The 19,471-nt window shown below is 45.5% G+C and overlaps 2 protein-coding genes and 1 long non-coding RNA gene across 4 annotated transcripts; 1 reads left to right on the top strand and 2 right to left on the bottom strand.

Annotated features, from left to right (window-relative positions):
• Positions 1–8,874: 8,874 nt before the first annotated feature.
• LOC109762298 (protein STRICTOSIDINE SYNTHASE-LIKE 10) lies at positions 8,875–10,957 on the bottom strand. The gene is made up of 3 exons (XM_073495940.1): positions 10,593–10,957; positions 10,265–10,499; positions 8,875–10,184 (listed from the first exon to the last, which is right to left on the bottom strand). The coding sequence occupies exons 1-3, from the start codon at positions 10,948–10,950 to the stop codon at positions 9,701–9,703; spliced, it is 1,077 nt and encodes a 358-aa protein (XP_073352041.1). The 5' UTR covers positions 10,951–10,957; the 3' UTR covers positions 8,875–9,700.
• Positions 10,958–11,290: 333 nt separating this feature from the next.
• LOC109762299 (zinc finger BED domain-containing protein RICESLEEPER 1) lies at positions 11,291–15,493 on the top strand. Of its 2 annotated transcripts, none has more exons than XM_020321134.4 (4): positions 11,291–11,457; positions 12,061–14,115; positions 14,212–14,282; positions 15,240–15,493. In XM_020321134.4, the coding sequence occupies exons 2-3, from the start codon at positions 12,084–12,086 to the stop codon at positions 14,280–14,282; spliced, it is 2,103 nt and encodes a 700-aa protein (XP_020176723.1). In that variant the 5' UTR covers positions 11,291–11,457; positions 12,061–12,083; the 3' UTR covers positions 15,240–15,493. The 2 variants fall into 2 exon arrangements, with proteins under 2 accessions (XP_020176723.1, XP_045090802.1); XM_045234867.2 differs by having other exon boundaries at positions 11,451–11,702.
• Positions 15,494–16,227: 734 nt separating this feature from the next.
• Positions 16,228–19,233, bottom strand: LOC120976752 (uncharacterized). Its single transcript, XR_005773087.3, has 2 exons — positions 19,006–19,233; positions 16,228–16,486 (listed from the first exon to the last, which is right to left on the bottom strand). It is a non-coding gene; the product is annotated as an uncharacterized lncRNA (long non-coding RNA).
• Positions 19,234–19,471: the final 238 nt, after the last annotated feature.

Raw genomic sequence — 19,471 nt, 5'->3', positions numbered from 1 at the left:
GGAGTCTCGGATGAGACCAGGGACATGACGAGGAGTCTTGAAATGGTCGAGACGTAAAGATCGATATATTGGACGACTATATTCGGACATCGGAAAGGTTCCGAATGATTCGGGTATTTTTCGGAGTACCGGAGAGTTACGGGAATTCATATTGGGCCTTAATGGGCCATACGGGAAAGGAAAGAAAGGCCCCAAAGGGTGGCCGCCCCCCTCCCCATGGACTAGTCCAAATTGGACTAGGGAGAGGGGGCGCCCCCTTCCTTCCTTCTCCTTCTCCCTTCACTTTTCCTACTCCAACAAGGAAAGGAGGAGTCCTACTCCCGGTGGGAGTAGGACTCCCCCCTTGGCGCGCCCTCCTCCTAGACCGGCCGCCTCCCCCTTGCTCCTTTATATACGGGGGCAGGGGGCACCCCAAAGACACAACAATTGATCATTGATCTCTTAGCCGTGTGCGGTGCCCCCCTCCACCATATTACACCTCGATAATATCGTAGCGGTGCTTAGGTGAAGCCCTGCGTCGGTAGAACATCATCATCGTCACAACGCCGTCATGCTGACGAAACTCTCCCTCAACACTTGGCTGGGTTGGAGTTCGAGGGACGTCATCGAGCTGAACGTGTGCTGAACTCGGAGGTGCCGTGCGTTCGGTACTTGATCGGTCGGATCGTGAAGACGTACGACTACATCAACCGCGTTGTGTTAACGCTTCCGCTTTCGGTCTACGAGGGTACGTGGACAACACTCTCCCCTCTCGTTGCTATGCATCACCATGATCTTGCGTGTGCGTAGGAATTTTTTTGAAATTACTACGTAACCCAACAGTGGCATCTGAACCTGGTTTTATGCGTTGATGTTATATGCATGAGTAGAACACAAGTGAGTTGTGGGCGATATAAGTCATACTGCTTACCAGCATGTCATACTTTGGTTCGGCGGTATTGTTGGATGAAGCGGCCCGGACCGACATTACGCGTACGCTTACGCGTGACTGGTTCTACCGACGTGTTTTGCACATATGTGGCTAGCGGGTGTCAGTTCCTCCAACTTTAGTTGAACCGAGTGTGGCTACGCCCGGTCCTTGCGAAGGATAAAACAGCACCAACTTGACAAACTATCGTTGTGGTTTTGATGCGTAGGTAAGAACGGTTGTTGCTAAGCCCGTAGCAGCCACGTAAAACTTGCAACAACAAAGTAGAGGACGTCTAACTTGTTTTTGCAGGGCATGACTTGATGTGATATGGTCAAGGCATGATGCTATATTTTATTGTATGAGATGATCATGTTTTTGTAACCGAGTTATCGGCAACTGGCAGGAGCCATATGGTTGTCGCTTTATTGTATGCAATGCAATCGCCATGTAATTGCTTTACTTTATCACTAAGCGGTAGCGATAGTCGTAGAAGCAATAGTTGGCGAGACGACAACGATGCTACGATGGAGATCAAGGTGTCGCGCCGGTGACGATGGGAATCATGATGGTGCTTCGGAGATGAAGATCACAAGCACAAGATGATGATGGCCATATCATATCACTTATATTGATTGCATGTGATGTTTATCTTTTATGCATCTTATCTTGCTTTGATTGACGGTAGCATTATAAGATGACCTCTCACTAAATTTCAAGATAAAAGTGTTCTCCCTGAGTATGCACCGTTGCCAAAGTTCGGCGTGCCCAGACACCACGTGATAATCGGGTGTGATAAGCTCTACGTCCATCTACAACGGGTGCAAGCCAGTTTTGCACACGCAGAATACTCAGGTTAAACTTGACGAGCCTAGCATATGCAGATATGGCCTCGGAACACTGAGACCGAAAGGTCGAGCGTGAATCATATAATAGATATGATCAACATAGTGATGTTCACCATTGAAAACTACTCCATTTCACGTGATGATCGGTTATGGTTTAGTTGATTTGGATCACGTGATCACTTAGATGATTAGAGGGACGTCTATCTAAGTGGGAGTTCTTAAGTGATTAATTGAACTTAAATTTATCATGAACTTAGTCCTGATAGTATTTTGCAAATTATGTTGTAGATCAATAGCTCGCGTTGTTGCTTCCCTATGTTTATTTTGATATGTTCCTAGAGAAAAATTATGTTGAAAGATGTTAGTAGCAATGATGCGGATTGGATCCGTGATCTGAGGATTATCCTCATTGCTGCACAGAAGAATTATGTCCTTGATGCACCGCTAGGTGACAGACCTATTGCAGGAGCAGATGCAGACGTTATGAACATTTGGCTAGCTCAATATGATGACTACTTGATAGTTTAGTGCACCATGCTTAACGGCTTAGAATCGGGACTTCAAAGACGTTTTGAACGTCATGGACCATATGAGATGTTCCAGGAGTTGAAGTTAATATTTCAAGCAAATACCCGAGTTGAGAGATATGAAGTCTCCAACAAGTTCTATAGCTAAAAGATGGAGGAGAATAGCTCAAGCAGTGAGCATGTGCTCAGATTGTCTGGGTACTGCAATCGCTTGAATCAAGTGGGAGTTAATCTTCTAGATAAAATAGTGATTGACAGAATTCTCTAGTCACCATCACCAAGTTAGTAGAACTTCGTGATGAACTATAGTATGCAAGGGATGATGAAAACAATTCCCAAGCTCCTCGCAATGCTAAAATCAGCGAAGGTAGAAATCAAGAAAAACATCAAGTGTTGATGGTTGACAAGACCACTAGTTTCAAGAAAAGGGGCAAAGGGAAGAAGGGGAACTTCAAGAAGAACGGCAAGCAAGTTGCTGCTCAAGTGAAGAAGCCCAAGTCTGGTCCTAAGCCTGAGACTAAGTGCTTCTACTGTAAAGGGACTGGTCACTGGAAGCGGAACTGCCCCAAGTATTTGGCGGATAAAAAGGATGGCAAAGTGAACAAAGGTATATTTGATATACGGATTATTGATGTGTATTTTACTAGTGTTCGTAGAAACCCCTCTGTATTTGATACTGGTTCAGTTACTAAGAGTAGTAACTCGAAACAGGAGTTGTGGAATGAACATAGACTAGTTAAGGGTAAAGTGACGATGTGTGTTGGAAGTGGTTCCAAGATTGATATGATCATCATCGCACGCTCCCTACACTTTCGGGATTAGTGTTGAACCTAAATAAGTGTTATTTGGTGTTTGCGTTGAGCATGAATATGATTTGATCATGTTTATTGCAATACGGTTATTCATTTAAGTTAGAGAATAATTGTTGTTCTATTTACATGAATAAAATCTTCTATGGTCATACACCCAATGAAAATGGTTTGTTGGATCTCGATCGTAGTGATACACATATTCATAATATTGAAGCCAAAAGATGCAAAGTTAATAATGATAGTGCAACTTATTTGTGGCACTGCCGTTTAGGTCATATTGGTGTAAAGCGCATGAAAGAAACTCCATGCAGATGGGATTTTGGAATCACTTGATGCTTGCGAACCATGCCTCTTGGGCAAGATGACTAAAACGCCGTTCTCCGGAACAATGGAGCAAGCAACTGACTTATTGGAAATAATACATACTGATGTATGTGATCCAATGAGTGTTGAGGCTCGCGGCGGGTATCGTTATTTTCTGACCTTCACAGATGATTTGAGCAGATATGGGTATATCTACTTGATGAAACATAAGTCTGAAATATTTGAAAAGTTCAAAGAATTCCAGAGTGAAGTGGAAAATCATCGTGACAAGAAAATAAGGTTTCTACGATCTGATCGCGGAGACAAATATTTGAGTTACGAGTTTGGTCTTCAATTAAAACAATGTGGAATAGTTTCACAAATTCGTGCCACCTGGAACACCACAGCATAATGGTGTGTCCAAACGTCATAACCGTACTTTATTGGATATAGTGCAATCTATGATGTTTCTTACCGATTTACCACTATAGTTTTGGGGTTATGCATTAGAGACAGCTGCATTCACGTAAAAAAAAGGGCACCATCTAAATTCGTTTGAGACGACACCGTATGAACTGTGGTTTGGCAAGAAACCAAAGTTGTCGTTTCTTAAAGTTTGGGGTTGCGATGCTTATAAGAAAAAGTTCCATCCTGATAAGCTCAAACCCAAATCGGAGAAATGTGTCTTCATAGGATACCCAAAGGAGACAATTGGGTACACCTTCTATCACAGATCCGAAGGCAAGATATTCGTTGCTAAGAATGGATCCTTTCTAGAGAAGGAGTTTCTCTCGAAAGAAGTGAGTGGGAGGAAAGTAGAACTTGATGAGGTAACTGTACCTACTCCCTTATTGGAAAGTAGTTCATCACAGAAATTTGTTCCTGTGACTCCTACACCAATTAGTGAGGAAGCTAATGATGATGATCATGTAACTTCAGATCAAGTTACTACCGAACCTCGTAGGTAAACCAGAGTGAGATCCACACCAGAGTGGTACGGTAATCCTGTTCTGGAGGTCATGTTACTTGACCATGACGAACCTACGAACTATGAGGAAGCGATGATGAGCCCAGATTCCGCGAAATGGCTTGAGGCCATAAAATCTGAGATGAGATCCATGTATGAGAACAAAGTATGGACTTTGATTGACTTGCCCAATGATCGGCGAGCCATTGAGATTAAATGGATCTTCAAGAGGAAGACGGACGCTGATAGTAGTGTTACTATCTACAAAGCTAGAATTGTCGCAAAAAGGTTTTCGACAAGTTCAAGATGTTGACTACGATGAGAGTTTCTCACTCGTATCTATGCTTAAGTCTGTCCGAATCATGTTAGCAATTGCCGCATTTTATGAAATCTGGCAAATGGATAAACAAAACTGCATTCCTCAATGGATTTATTAAAGAAGAGTTGTATATGATGCAACCAGAAGGTTTTGTCAATCCTAAAGGTGCTAACAAAAATATGAAAGCTCCAGCGATCCATCTATGGACTGGTGCAAGCATCTCGGAGTTGGAATATACGCTTTGATAAGTTGATCAAAGGATATAGTTTTATACAGACTTGCGGTGAAGCCTGTATTTACAAGAAAGTGAGTGGGAGCACTACAGCATTTCTGATAAGTATATGTGAATGACATATTGTTGATCAGAAATAATGTAGAATTATTCTGCAAAGCATAAAGGAGTGTTTGAAAGGAGTTTTTTAAAGAAAGACCTCGGTGAAGCTGCTTACATATTGAGCATCAAGATCTATAGAGATAGATCAAGACGCTTGATACGTTTTTTCAATGAGTACATACCTTAACAAGATTTTGAAGTAGTTCAAAATGGAATAGTCAAAGAAAGAGTTCTTGCCTGTGTTACAAGGTGTGAAATTGAGTAAGACTCAAAGCCCGACCACGGCAGAAGATAGAAAGAGAATGAAAGTCATTCCCTATGCCATAGGTTCTACAAAGTATGTCATGCTGTGTACCAGATCCATTGTATACCCTACCACTGAGTCTGGCAAGGGAGTACAATAGTGATCTAGGAGTAGATCACCAGACATCGGTCAAAATTATCCTTAGTGGAATAAGGATATGTTTCTCGATTATGGAGGTGAAAAAAGGTTCGTCGTAAAGGGTTACATCGATGCATGTTTTTACACTGATCCAGATGACTCTAAGTCTCAATCTGGATACATATTGAAAGTGGGAGCTATTAGCTAGAGTAGCTCCGTGCAGAGCATTGTAGACATAGAATTTGCAAAATACTTACGGATCTGAATGTGACAGATCCGTTGACTAAAATTATCTCACAAGCAAAACATGATCACACCTTAGTACTCTTTGGGTGTTAATCACATAGCGATGTGAACTAGATTACTGACTCTAGTAAACCCTTTGGGTGTTGGTCACATATCGATGTGAACTATGGGTGTTGACCACATAAAGATGTGAACTATTGATATTAAATCACATGGCGATGTGAACTAGATTATTGACTCTAGTGCAAGTGGGAGACTGAAGGATATATGTCCTAGAGGCAATAATAAAGTTATTATTTATTTCCTTATATCATGATAAATGTTTATTATTCATGCTAGAATTGTATTAACCGGAAACATGATACATGTGTGAATACATAGACAAACAGAGTGTCACTAGTATGCCTCTACTTGACTAGCTCGTTGATCAAAGATGGTTATGTTTCCTAGCCATTGACATGAGTTGTCATTTGATTAACGGGATCACATTATTAGGAGAATGATGTGATTGACTTGACCCATTCCGTTAGCTTAGCACACGATCGTTTAGTATGTTGCTAATGCTTTCTTCATGACTTATACATGTTCCTATGACTATGAGATTATGCAACTCCCGTTTACCGGAGGAACACTTTGTATGCTACCAAACGTCACAACGTAACTAGGTGATTATAAAGGTGCTCTACAGGTGTCTCCGAAGGTACTTGTTGGGTTGGCGTATTTCGAGATTAGGATTTGTCACTTCGATTGTCGGAGAGGCATCTCTGGGCCCACTTGGTAATGCACATCACTTAAAGCCTTGCAAGCATTGCAACTAATGAGTTAGTTGCGGGATGATGTATTACGGAACGAGTAAAGAGACTTGCCGGTAACGAGATTGAACTAGGTATTGAGATACCGACGATCGAATCTCGGGCAAGTAACATACCGATGACAAAGGGAACAACGTATGTTGTTGTGCGGTTTGACCGATAAAGATCTTCGTAGAATATGTGGGAGCCAATATGAGCATCCAGGTTCCGCTATTGGTTATTGACCGGAGACGTGTCTCGGTCATGTCTACATAGTTCTCGAACCCGTAGGGTCCGCACGCTTAAAGTTAGATGACGGTTATATTATGAGTTTATGTGTTTTGATGTACCGAAGGAGTTCGGAGTCTCGGATGAGATCAGGGACATGACGAGGAGTCTCAAAATGGTCGAGACGTAAAGATTGATATATTGGACAACTATATTCGGACATCGGAAAGGTTCCGAATGATTCGGGTATTTTTCGGAGTACCGGAGAGTTACGAGAATTCATATTGGGCCTTAATGGGCCATACGGGAAAGGAGAGAAAGGCCCCAAAGGGTGGCCGCACCCCTCCCCATGGACTAGTCCGAATTGGACTAGGGAGAGGGGGCGCCCCCTTCCTTCCTTCTCCTTCTCCCTTCCCTTTTCCTACTCCAACAAGGAAAGGAGGAGTCCTACTCCCCCCCCTTGGCGCGCCCTCCTCCTAGGTCGGCCGCCTCCCCCTTGCTCCTTTATATACGGGGGCAGGGGGCACCCCAAAGACACAACAATTGATCATTGATCTCTTAGCCGTGTGCGGTGCCCCCCTCCACCATATTACACCTCGATAATATTGTAGCGGTGCTTAGGCGAAGCCCTGCGTCGGTAGAACATCATCATCGTCACCACGCCGTCGTGCTGACGAAACTCTCCCTCAACACTCGGCTGGATCGGAGTTCGAGGGACGTCATCGAGCTGAACGTGTGCTGAACTCGGAGGTATCGTGCGTTCGGTACTTGATCGGTCGGATCGTGAAGACGTACGACTACATCAACCACGTTGTGTTAACGCTTCCGCTTTCGGTCTACGAGGGTACGTGGACAACACTCTCCCCTCTCGTTGCTATGCATCACCATGATCTTGCGTGTGCGTAGGAATTTTTTTGAAATTACTACGTAACCCAACAGATCCAAGCAAACCAATATAAGCATGGAACTCACAAAAAAAATGAATAACGTTTAACGGGGCAAGATTTCTTCTCAACGGACTGCAAAACGAGGACTCAAACCAATCAGTATTTGATTCCACAGTAATCCAAGCAAAGTGTATGGAGAAATGATGTGTTTACCTATGAAGCTGAGATTAGTGACGAAGCATGTCAGCTTCAGTTATGGAATGGGAACGGATGCGCCGTACAGCTGCAAGGCATGGTGGCGGATGCAGTAGAAGGACAGCCGGCCATGGACAACGATGACGGGGGCGGGCGCCGCGCTGCCATGGAGGAGCGCTGCAAGACATGAAATAAAAAAAGTAAAGAAGGGGCTCCGGAGGAAGAGTACAGGAGGGTGAACATCACCGACGCGGACCCAGTCGTGCTCGTGTAGCAGAAGCATCCTGACGGCGACGGCGCATCGCGTAGGAAGGAACAAAGGAGCCGTTCGTTCAGGGGAATAGAGCTGGAACTTGGACGACCTGGCCTGGGCCTTGGACGGCCCGCTTAAGGAGAGAAACAGGAGCTCGTTCTGCGGAGCAGCAGCCCGCGAGACGGTTCATCGAACGTGTGAAGGATGTGGGATGACCGACTTGATCTGCATCGTATGTTTGAGTGATCCAACGGCTGAGAGACGCGAATCGCTGTGGAGGCTCCTAGCTCGCCCCGTTATACTGTTTCTCAATATGCATCAATTTAGAGCATGTAAATCAGTAAATTATCATATAATGTCCATTGGAATATGGTCCATTTGGGTCATCAACAAAATATGTCATGACTTCTCACTCGAGTGGAAAATTTATTGATTTCAATGCCTAGGCTTTCGCCTATGCCCTAGGCGAGGCGTTTGGTTGTGGCCTAGCGCCTAAGCGTGCCTAAGCGCCTCTGAGGCACTGCCTTTTCCAACAGAGGCTACAGCCGAAACCCATCTTTTTCATCGGTGTCTTGACATCCCACTTTGTTTTTTCGTGATCATCATCTCCTGGCGTAGCGGAAGCAGTCGACGAGGCCTCTACGGCAGAAGAGATTCTTCCCGGTTTCTGCCCGGACGATTCCATCAAATAAATAAAAATAAAAGTGAAGTGGAAAATGCATAACTAGAAGAGAAAGATATCGTGATGTAAAATGATCATGGGGACACATCGTTTTTAGGGCCGACAATTTTCTGCACAATGCCTGTAGTGATTTCAGAATTCGGCAACTTCGCCTACTAAAAAATCAGTTACAATAGTACATTGCTTTTTGTGGCTTCCTGCTCGTCAGAGAAGCCATGCTGCATGGGTTCTCCACTAACCCGGAGAAGTTCTCTTTGTCTTCGAGCTTTTATTCCTCGATCCACTTTTCGTTACCTTCTTTCATATACCTTCCCAGCAATAGATAGAGACAAATGGGAAAAAACGAACCACGCCTACAAAATGCCAGTACCATGTAGCTGCTTCAAAGTCAACATGAGTATCGAACAACTTTTTTGTTGTCCTTTTTCATGTAGAAAGAATTCTGGATGACTTTTTAAATCACCCTTTCATGTTTTCCTAATAAATGGTATTATTAAATAGTATTCCGTACAAATAGTCGAAATTCAGAAAGAAAAACATGCAAAAAGAAAAAGATCTTAAGCAAAGCAAATGGATTTGACAGAAGGATAACTAATACTCGCATAATTACATCTGCAAAAAACCGTTGCATGTAGTCCTGAAGCCATACGAAGCCATGACCTTTAACTCTATTTAGTAAGACTACTTACAGTGGGAGTAACATAGGTAATAACATCACACATATCTAGATAAAATAGATGATGTGGCAAGCAATAAATGAAGAAAGAGAGGCATGTGGTAACATAGCTAGTTACTACTAGTATGAGTAACATCACACATATCAAGGCAATATGAGTCTATAGTCTAATAAATAAAGTGTTGCATGTTACCACACATATGTTACTCCCCATTATAGAGGTAGTAACATAAAATAGTAATATGGGCAATGTTACTATTTTATGTTACTACCCATGGTGGCTAGTCTGAGACAACCACTAACGAACCCGTACTAATCCATAAAGGCGCTGCCACATAATCGATCAAACTAAGAGGCCTATATAATCAAGCTCGACGGAACCCAACCACAACTTGTTGCCGCTCTGCTCCGCCACCTCGCTGAGCGTCACGCCCCTGGCGGCCGTCAGCTCCTCGACCTCCACGCCGTCGGCGCCGAGACGGACGCCGACCAAGTGCTTCACCGGAGCCGCCGTCGCGTTGAGCCGCGCCTTCTCCTGGTTGAGCGCCACCCAGAAACCGCCCTGCCCGTCGCGCCGCACGTTGTCCGGGTACCCCGGCAGGTCGGCGAAGAGCTCGTACTGCCCGGCCTTGGGCCCCTTGAGCCAGTACCGGAACGCCTGGCACGGCACCGTGTGCGCCACCACCAGGTGCGTCCTGTCGCGGCTGAGCGTGACGCCGTTCGGGTACGGCAGGTCCGCCTCGAGCACCGTGACGAGCTTCGTCCGCGCGTCGTACTTGAGCAGGCGGCCGGTCGCGTCGGCGTTCATGATGATCTCCGTGTTAAACCTGCACGTTGATTCGTCATCTCCGGGGTTGATGTTACAAAAATAAAATAAAATTAAGGCGTGATCGGGCGTGCACGGTACCTCCGGGGATAGTTGGTGCTGCTGTCGGTGAAGTAGACATCGCCGGTGGCCTGATCGACGTCTAGGCCGTTGAGGAAGTGGAAGGGGACGCCGTCCGCCTCCGTCGCTAGCACCTGGGCTTCGCCGCCTTCCGGGCCGACCTTCATGAGCCCCAAGTAGGCGTCGGCGATGTAGAGCTCGCCGGTCTTCCTGTTGAACCGGACACCCAGCGGCCGCCCGCATATGCTCTCCTTTTCTTCCGACGGCACCCCAGAATCCGAGCACAAAGGAATTTTCCTACACACGTCCCACATGTCACACGTAAGCTAAATTTTAAATCGCGATCGACCCACTTGATAACACGATTTTGAGCTTTTAATTACACCGACCGACCTGTAGTTGGCATTGTAGGCGAAGGTGCTCCAGCCGGCGGCGCTCCCGCCCCACCTGAGGACACGCCCGTCGGAGACGCCGGTGTAGATCCCGTCCTTGCCGGCGAACGCGAGGCTCTCGGCGCCGCTGACGCCGTCGGGCAGCGGAAGACGGTAGCTCCAGCGCGTGTCCGTCGTCTTGACCTGCTGGGCCGATGCGAGGGAAACGAGGCAGGCAAGCACGACGAGTACCGCCGCCGAGTTGCGCCCCATCGTCGCCGTCGTCATCGTCCTCGGAAGTTTTCCTCTATGGGAAGTCGTAGCGCGGACCTCCATGCCTTTTATGGGAGGCCACGACCCATGGATCACATCGGACACGGTAGCAATCCTCCACGAACTCTACGTAAAATCCTACACCAACTGTAAGTAAAACCGTGACGTGACGTGACGGACTGCCCCCGTACGTCCGACCGAGCCCGTTTCGTTTGTGGTCTCTGCTGAGTTCGGCCCGAACCCGCGCGGTTCAGGTATTGTTCGCCTCGGTCCACCCACACCCACTCCAACCTGGCTACCACTAACCAAAGTAGTCTGGGGTCCGGGCCAACCACGCCCGACCGAGAAGCTGGCTGTCGCGGCCGCATCGGGGCCGTCCATCGCGCAGGCGCGGACCCGAAACCCACCACGGCGACAAAACCACCACCCTGCACTCGCGAAATGGGTCGCGGCTCGCAACCCACGCCTCCTCGGCCCCGGCTCCGATCTGCTAAGCCCCCACCGGATCGGGTTGCGGGTCCCCTCCCCGCGACCCATCACCGCCGCTCGCCGCCGGCCGCCGCAGACGAGGTCAGTCTCCCGCCCTACGCCCTCTACCTCTCCGCCTCCTCCGTCTTAGCGGGTCCGCTTACCCGAGCCAGAAACGCTAGCTGTAGCTGAGGCCCCGGCTTGGGAGCCCATTTCGTGGAGCTCGAGCATGGGGGCGGGAGTAGGACCCGACCCCTCTGGGCTTCGATTAGTCCCTGGATTCCCGAGATCGCTTGCTTGCCATGGCTGATTGTGTCGTGGTTTTGGGGATTGGGTCTTCGGACGGGGTAGGTGAAGGGGATTTAGTGAAAGGAGGTCGTTCAGTCCGTATTTTGCATATACCCTGTGCCATGGTAGCTTTCAGCACTTCGCGAAATTTTAGCCGTCATGTAGTGTGAGTATGCGCTTAACACATGAGCAATCTTTAAGTTGGAAAGAGGAATTTTTATTCAGACAGTACATGGGAAGTCATCATCCATTGATTCCCAGTTCTTCAGTAGGGTGTCCAAAGCCTTCTTTGACCTTTTGTTTCTGCAAAAGAGAGAAACATGGAGCCATTTCCTTTAACTTCGTATTGGATCAAAATGTGTAGTTCTATCCACTATCGACTGTTCTCCTGATACTTCTTCTTTGGACCTGCTGCAGTGTGTAAGCCTACACGCGATACCATGCTGGCACCGGCAGCGATGGAGGTGACGATTGATGGCACAGTGAGCACCACGCTCGCGTCTGTGAACGCGGTGCACAATCCACGGGCACGCAAGTTGCGGTCTGCTGTTTGGCAGGACTTCACCAAGGAGCGCCGTGCTGACGGCAATTGCGTTGCTATCTGTAACCACTGCAAGAAGCAGCTCACAGCAACCAGCCGTTCAGGCACCACACACCTACGCAACCACCTTGCGATATGCACCACCACCTCTACACGCCGTGCTGGTAAGCGTCGGAAGCTGATTGTGCGCCGTATTCTCCACAACAAAACATCCACTGGGCAGCCTGGCGATGGACATGCCTCTGGTGAGGACAATGACAATGATAGCACACACTTTGATCAAGAACTCAGCCGGCAAGACCTTGCCCGTATGATTGTCCAGCATGGCTACCGGTTTTCAATAGTGGATGATCTGGGGTTTCGAAAGTTCGTCAAGAATCTCCAGCCACAGTTTAGCATGGTGTCATATGACATAGTGAGAGCTGATAGCATGGCAATTTATGAAAGCGAGAGGCTGAAGCTCCAGGATGTGCTCCTCAAGACCCCTTGCCGGGTTAGCATGTCAGTTGATATGTGGCGATCGAGTACACAGATGGACTACTTGTGTTTGACCTGCCACTACATTGATCATTCCGGCGATGAATGGAAACTTAGGAAAAAAATTCTTAACTTTGTGCATGTCGAGGAACATTTTACAGCCAATCAGATTGCCAATCTCATTCTGGAGAAGTTACAACAGTGGGGTATTGAAAGGAAGGTAGCTTCTGTTGTGCTAGACAATTGCACCTCTGGTGACATTGTTGCCACAGAACTTCTCAGAGTTATGCAGCCTAGGAGACTTCTCCTGTTAAACGGAAATTTGTTCCATGTGCGCTCTTGTGCACATATTCTGAATCTCACAGTTGAAGAAAGCTTGGAACAGACATCTGACATAATTAATAGAGTCCGTGAGATGATTCAGAATGTCAAGTTCTCACAAGAAAGGCTTCAAAAGTTTCTAGATACCGCAAAGCTGCTGCAGATTGACCAAAAACTGTTAGTTCTTGATTCTCCAAACAACTGGCCGTCCACTTACTTAATGTTTGATTCTGCATGCTATTATCACGATGTGCTTGTGCGCCTTGCAGAACAGGAAGCAAATTATGCTGCTTTCTTGACCGCTAAGGAGTGGGCTGATGTGAAAGCCCTCACTGAAATACTTGACGCGCTCAATAATACAATGGAGAAGTTTCCAGTGGAAAACCCAACCGCAAACCTATATTTCAATGACATGTGTGAGATCCAGGTTCTTTTGAACACCTGGCGCAATAGTCCATCTCCTGTTGTTGCACAAGTGGCTGGCCGAATGCTGAAAAAGTTCGAGGGATACTGGGATCTTACTAGGCCAGTAATGGCATTTGCATCCATACTGGATCCTCGGTACAAGATGAAGTCAATTGAGTATTTTTTTCAGCTGATTTATGGAAATGACCAATTTACAGCAAAGGCAACAATAGAAGCCATCAAGCAAACCTTTACCAGCCTGTGCAATGAGTATGAACATTCAGCAGATTCATTGAAAAATCCAGCCGTTCTCTTCTACGCTGGAAACAGTAGTTCTTGCATGAGCTCTGTGTACAACAATGGAAATGACTCTAAGACCTTCTCTCGCATCACATTATCAGATGCCCGACGGGGACTTGATCAGTATATTCAGGAGTCATCGTCAGGCCAGTCCTTCAAGTCTGACTTGGACTTGTATCTTGAGGAAGCTGTCTATCGTCAAAAAGAAGGGAATCAAGATAATTTTGACATCCTGGGATGGTGGAAGTCTTTTGCGGCAAAGTATCCTGTCCTTTCTCAAATGGCCCGTGATATTCTTGCTATCCCTGTATCTATCATCCCACTGGACAGTGAAGCCCGGGTGCTGAATGAGTATCTCAGTACTATGGACCCTTCAACGGTTGAGGGATTGGTCTGCGCGCAAGATTGGTTACGTGCAGACACAGAAGGTATCACTGAGTCTTACAGATATAGTATGAACTTAGTTTTACTCTTGTATACTCATGTGCACTTACCAATGATTGGTTTCCTGTGTGTTTCTACAGTTGCTAATTCAGATGGCCATGCAGATGATAAAGTGCCACGTGGCGACGAACTTATTGTGGCACCGAATTAGGTGAGTATATTGGGAGCAACTCGTTTCAACTTATTTTGTTTCTTTATCTCGCCCTTCTTGAATTACTATCTAAGGCATTTTGATTTTTGATCCATACCAATTCAACTTGAAATGCCACTTTAGGTCATAATGCACAGGCCCGCATGCTAGTGACACTAAGCACAAACTTGTGTTTTTTTTACCAGAAAGTGAAACTTGCACTTTTGCTGTTGTGTAAAACAAAACGGGCCTCTTTTTCCTTGTGAGCTTCTCCTATAAGTAATCTTATAATTAAATGGAACTGGTATTTGTATGGATTGCCAAGTATGTGTTTTGGACAGTTGGTGTAAACAGATTATCTGTTTGTTTGCAAATACTAGTGATAAACTAATTGTGTATATAGCATGTACTCCGTATTTGCCTTCTTATTCTGCGTGGTGAGCTCAAATTGATACTCCCTCCGTCCGAAAATACTTGTCATCAAAATGGATAAAAAGGGATGTATCTAGAACTAATATACATCTAGATACAACCCTTTTTATTCATTTTGATGACAAGTATTTCTGGACGGAGAGAGTACAATAATAATTCTACTAGGATGCGACTTTTGCCATGCAGCTGACCGATTACTTAAATTACACTAGGGCTATTAATCACAGACGTTGAAGAATGAAGACTAAAATTTAGATGTACTATATACACACACGTATCAGCATACATATGCGTGCTTGTGCATTTTTATCCACCATAGTACAACTCTTGCACATATAACTAATTACCACCATAATGGTAATGCTTTAGACCTGTACATTTCGCTTTGCCCATCCGGAGTGACACCAAGGTTAATCATTGTGGCTCTGTTTCTCCTGCTAGCTCGAAATTTCACGATCCATCAAATAAACAAAAAGATGTTATGTGGCGTTTTACTTTCTCGAGCCACCTAGATTATGGCACCTGATTAATTTAACTTGTCCGCAGTTATTCATCTGCGATGAGGGCGTTTGGAGAAGAATGGAGGTACAAGAATGGCATTTATCCATGCCCCTGTCCAAGAAGCAGCAACTTAATCATGTAAATGTATCATCTAGTTCTAGACGTGTTGCCCCCCCAAATGAAGGCTAACATGGCGCAGCCATCCCGTGCCATTTTTAGATAGTTTGGTCGGTGTACTGTGACTGCACTCTTGACTGTGTGTGTATCATGCTGCTCAGCAAAGCTATTTGCAGACGTCCCCGGAGCCTCGGACATGCCCTGGAGTGCTTGGAGTGGACAATATTGTGCATCGAGCATTTGGAAAGTAATCCCAAAACTTAGAACCCTGATAATAGTCACACGTCAGATACGAGCGTATGGAAAATCGAAGGATGTCAACTTTAGTTGACAAGCATGACAACTTCATGCTTAAGTATATTTTTGATAGAAGCTTGCCGTCTGTCGCCGGAATTTGTCAACCTTGCGTGATTGAAATTGCCACCGAAAGACGTCAGGGCCCGAGTGCTATGCACCTGACGTGTGGCACTTGCCATTTGGGAAAACTTACCGTGAGCTCTACAAAGCACCTGAATTGTAGCCAGAGTAGGGTTGGCAAAGAGGACTGCGGTGTTCACCTCAAGAGTCAAGACTTCTTACAGTTTGGCCTATTTTCAGACTCGACGAGTCCCACTCCGGTACAGTTGAAGCGCTGCTGAAGACTACTCCTAGATGGCAAGATACACAGACAGGGCAAAAACGACAAATATGACTTGTGGTCGAAATCAATTCACAAACTGAAGAGAAAAAAAAATCACTCCGCAAACCCTGTAACGCCGGACAGCAGAGCGCCACACTACATTGTGCAGCGCTTGACTAACACGCGTTACACGCCTAGCTAGCGTCACACCTTAGACTGCGTGAAAATTGCTAAGTCAGTGTGCAACCACACCACGGCCGGACCATGGATTCGATTGGAATAAAGACGCAGCGCGAATAGTAGAGTAGATAGAAATTCAAAGAATAGGCAGGCTTAGCTGGCCAGTTACTGATTGCACCTCTACCTGAAAACTGAAACTTATACCATCTGGTAGTACTGTCTAACGTTACGCAAAAGAATATGAGTACTATGTATACGCTCCCGGACCAATACGGCTTCATTCCCGACTTCTCCTCCCTCCCTCGCTCTTTGATCGAGCAGGCGTCACCACCGGTGGACGCCCGGCTCCTCCGAGTGATCAACGCGGGCCTGGCACCTGCAAATCAGGAGAAGATAAAAATCTCATGTTAATTGGGATAACAAAATTACACTGCAGCACGACGCCATTCAGAATAGCCAACCCCATGAGTTATCCTATATAAGCATCTCTAGTGCATAAGGTCACCACTTAGCTTTCAGCTGGACCCACTTAGATTATGGACATACCCATTATATAAGCTAGGATACGACCCAAACTGAATTTCAAAAAAAAAAAACCCAGGACCCAAAGTGTTTGTTGATATGGACACATGCAGAGAGAATAATGCTTTTTTTCATGGTTTGTCGGCGGCTCATAAGCTTATAACCTTAAGGTCAAATAAGCATAATGAAAAGTTTAGTTTTGCCAATATGTACACGTCAACCTTAAGGGCGTTTTCTTTTTCACAATATGGCTGCAAGAAGTGCTAGGTATGTGTGTATTTAGTTTCAGAACTTTATGAAACCTAAAACTCTCACTTTCGATTAAAAAAAAAAGGCTCTCCATGAAGCCCGGGAGCAAGAAATCCACACCTTGGGTGCCACATCTTCTTGTAAAGAAATTTAGTTGAAGAGAAGTGACTCTATGGCATCTAAGAAAAACTAAATATCAGAGTGGTTTTGTTTGATCTACACCAACATATCAGGGCGTAACTCCACAAGCTCACTGTGCAATGATCTTCTAGGAAGCGAGGAAATGAATCCATACTTCTAAAAACAATCAGGATTCTTAGAAAAACTAAAAAAAATAGAAATAAAGCAAACAATGATTGCTTTAAAGTGAGTTGATGGCTATGGTCCTAACAGAAGGACCTTTAGTAGGGCACGCAAATCGTGTATATATATGAAAAAAGGTAGAAGATGAGTAATTGAAACAGGAGCCACATAAATCTACAAGTTTGCACTTTCTGGCATTTCAATGCTGTAACAAAGTAAAAGACAAAAATGACATGCATAGGCTGGTCAGGGGAAAATGTGGTGTCTTCACTTTGCAATGAGATGCCAAGAGGAATTTCTCTAGTCTTAAGTCTACGTAATAACAATTGCAACACAAGTATGAGCCTTTTGTCTTCTTGTTTCTTCTGAAAAATATTTGTCATATTTCTTATTTGAAGCCGTCTTCTTGTTTACCGTGTTTTATGTTTTGAGAGAAAAACACAGGTTCACCTTTTGAGAAAAGATAAAATGATCAGTGCTAGAAGACAATAGAGAACATGCGACTTTCTAATGCAACGCTACCTGATACTACATCGATCATAAACTCCATCCTGATCATATTAGTAAAGTCGCCTCACAGTTACTGGAAGTCTACTTAAACAAACAGTGATGGGAACAATAAAATTAGTAAAAACAAGCAAATAATTTTATTCTATGTTTGAATGGTGAGAAATTTTAAGATGGTCCCAATTAGTGTATCTTTTCCAATTCTAGCTGGTTTTTCGACATACCATAATGTCAAAGGGTGCACAATAAGGCCCTCTTGCCACAAGGCAATGCAGATCACAAAGGGGATGAGACATTTCACTGTCACCTAAAATATAACTTACCAAGGCGCAATAACCTTTATTCGCCTACACTAGCAGTCAGTGGCTCAAGAAAAGAGCTAGATTTGGCGGCTTGGCGTGACCCTAGTGGCTAAGGAACATGTTTCTGTTAACTAGTATAAATAAATCGCCTAATATTTAGGTAAAGAGAGACCACCCGAGGGCATATATACTGATGAAAGCATCAAAGCACTAAAATAAGCCCATTCTGGAAGAATCATGACCTAACTCCAAAATCTTCGCCTAACTATGAACCCAACGATTCAAGAGAGAAGTAACGCTGAAGTTTTTCTACTTGTGTTCTTTGACAAAAGAATATAGCAATATGAAACGTAAGAGTTACCAAGCGCTAAACTACCGCACACCAGTGAAATGTGCGAAGTACTCGTAGTACTAGGCTACTAGCACTAGGACTAGTACGAGTGCAGTAAGACGAAATGTACGTCCACCAAACGGTACTATGGTCCGACTGGAGGCTCATCAAAGATGATGATTAAACCAATTAGTGACCTTAAAAGAAGTAGTAGCCTACATCAAGTTCTCGCATGCTGGATCTAATCATCTGACTACCTTTTGTGTAGCCAAATACTTCGGTTTGTAACATTGTTTCTTGAAGTTTTTTTTTTGGAAATGGAGGCATGCCTCCGGCCTCTGCGTCATTGATGATGCATTGTTTCTTGAAGTTGGAACCATATTTGACAGGCAAATTCAGCCGTCTAGCTAATATACGTGGACTTACGACGATGATGCTGATTCAGCGCTGCTGGAAACAGCAGCTAGCAACCAAATCTATACGATGAAAACCTAGAACCAGCACCCGCAAAAAAAAAAAAATCTAGAACTGACACCTGCAGCCCGTTCTAAAAACGTATCTTGCGCATGCCTATGCTCTGCTTGTATGTTGTGCTACTTCGCCACAAGGGCAACTCACAAGCTCAAGAACAACGAGGAAGCAAGTAGAACACACACACACACACACACAGCACGGCCTCACCTTCTCCTCCGCGTCCACCTGGTGCTTCCGAGGAGGCCATGGAGGCCTGGGTGGAGCTTGGTGGGCCCCATCCGCGTCCATTGCTCGCTTGGTTGGGAGCTAGAGTGTTGTAGCCGGTGGTACTCTTTGAGGGGAGGGAGGGAGCGAGGAAGAAGGGAAGGGAGCAAAGCAAGCCGGCAAGGCAAGGTGTGGGGCTGCGTGTCTCCCAAAGAAAAGAAAAGAAAGGCTAAGCAGAGAGCAGAGCAGCCCACTCCGTTTGGTTTTGAATGAAGAGGAGAGAGAAGGCGCGCGGAGCAGAGAAGGCAGAGAGGCAAAAGGAGAGGAGGGAGCAAATGAGCAATGGCTGTCAGCTGTTTCCCCTGCTTTTTCTCTTGTCCGCACAGCGCGCACTGCTCCTGGCACAGCAGCCCGCGTACACGTACAGAGCAGCCCCCTGCATGCATGTCTGCTTCTCTCTCTCCCCGAC

Source organism: Aegilops tauschii, chromosome 3 (genome assembly GCF_002575655.3).
Source record: "Aegilops tauschii subsp. strangulata cultivar AL8/78 chromosome 3, Aet v6.0, whole genome shotgun sequence".
Taxonomy (NCBI): domain Eukaryota; kingdom Viridiplantae; phylum Streptophyta; class Magnoliopsida; order Poales; family Poaceae; genus Aegilops; species Aegilops tauschii.
This window is presented reverse-complemented; position numbering and strand designations above follow the sequence as displayed.

Bases quoted from the DNA above. Each gene is read 5' to 3' on its own strand.
- LOC109762298 (XM_073495940.1), bottom strand. From the start codon at position 10,950: ATGGAGGTCCGCGCTACGACTTCCCATAGAGGAAAACTTCCGAGGACG. The intron at 10,500-10,592 runs GTCGATCGCGAT...TGCCGTCGGAAG, and splicing joins AAAATCGTGTTATCAAGTGG to AAAAGGAGAGCATATGCGGG. The intron at 10,185-10,264 runs GTACCGTGCACG...ATCAACGTGCAG, and splicing joins AGCACCAACTATCCCCGGAG to GTTTAACACGGAGATCATCA.
- LOC109762299 (XM_020321134.4), top strand. From the start codon at position 12,084: ATGCTGGCACCGGCAGCGATGGAGGTGACGATTGATGGCACAGTGAGC. The intron at 14,116-14,211 runs GTATCACTGAGT...GTGTTTCTACAG, and splicing joins GTTACGTGCAGACACAGAAG to TTGCTAATTCAGATGGCCAT.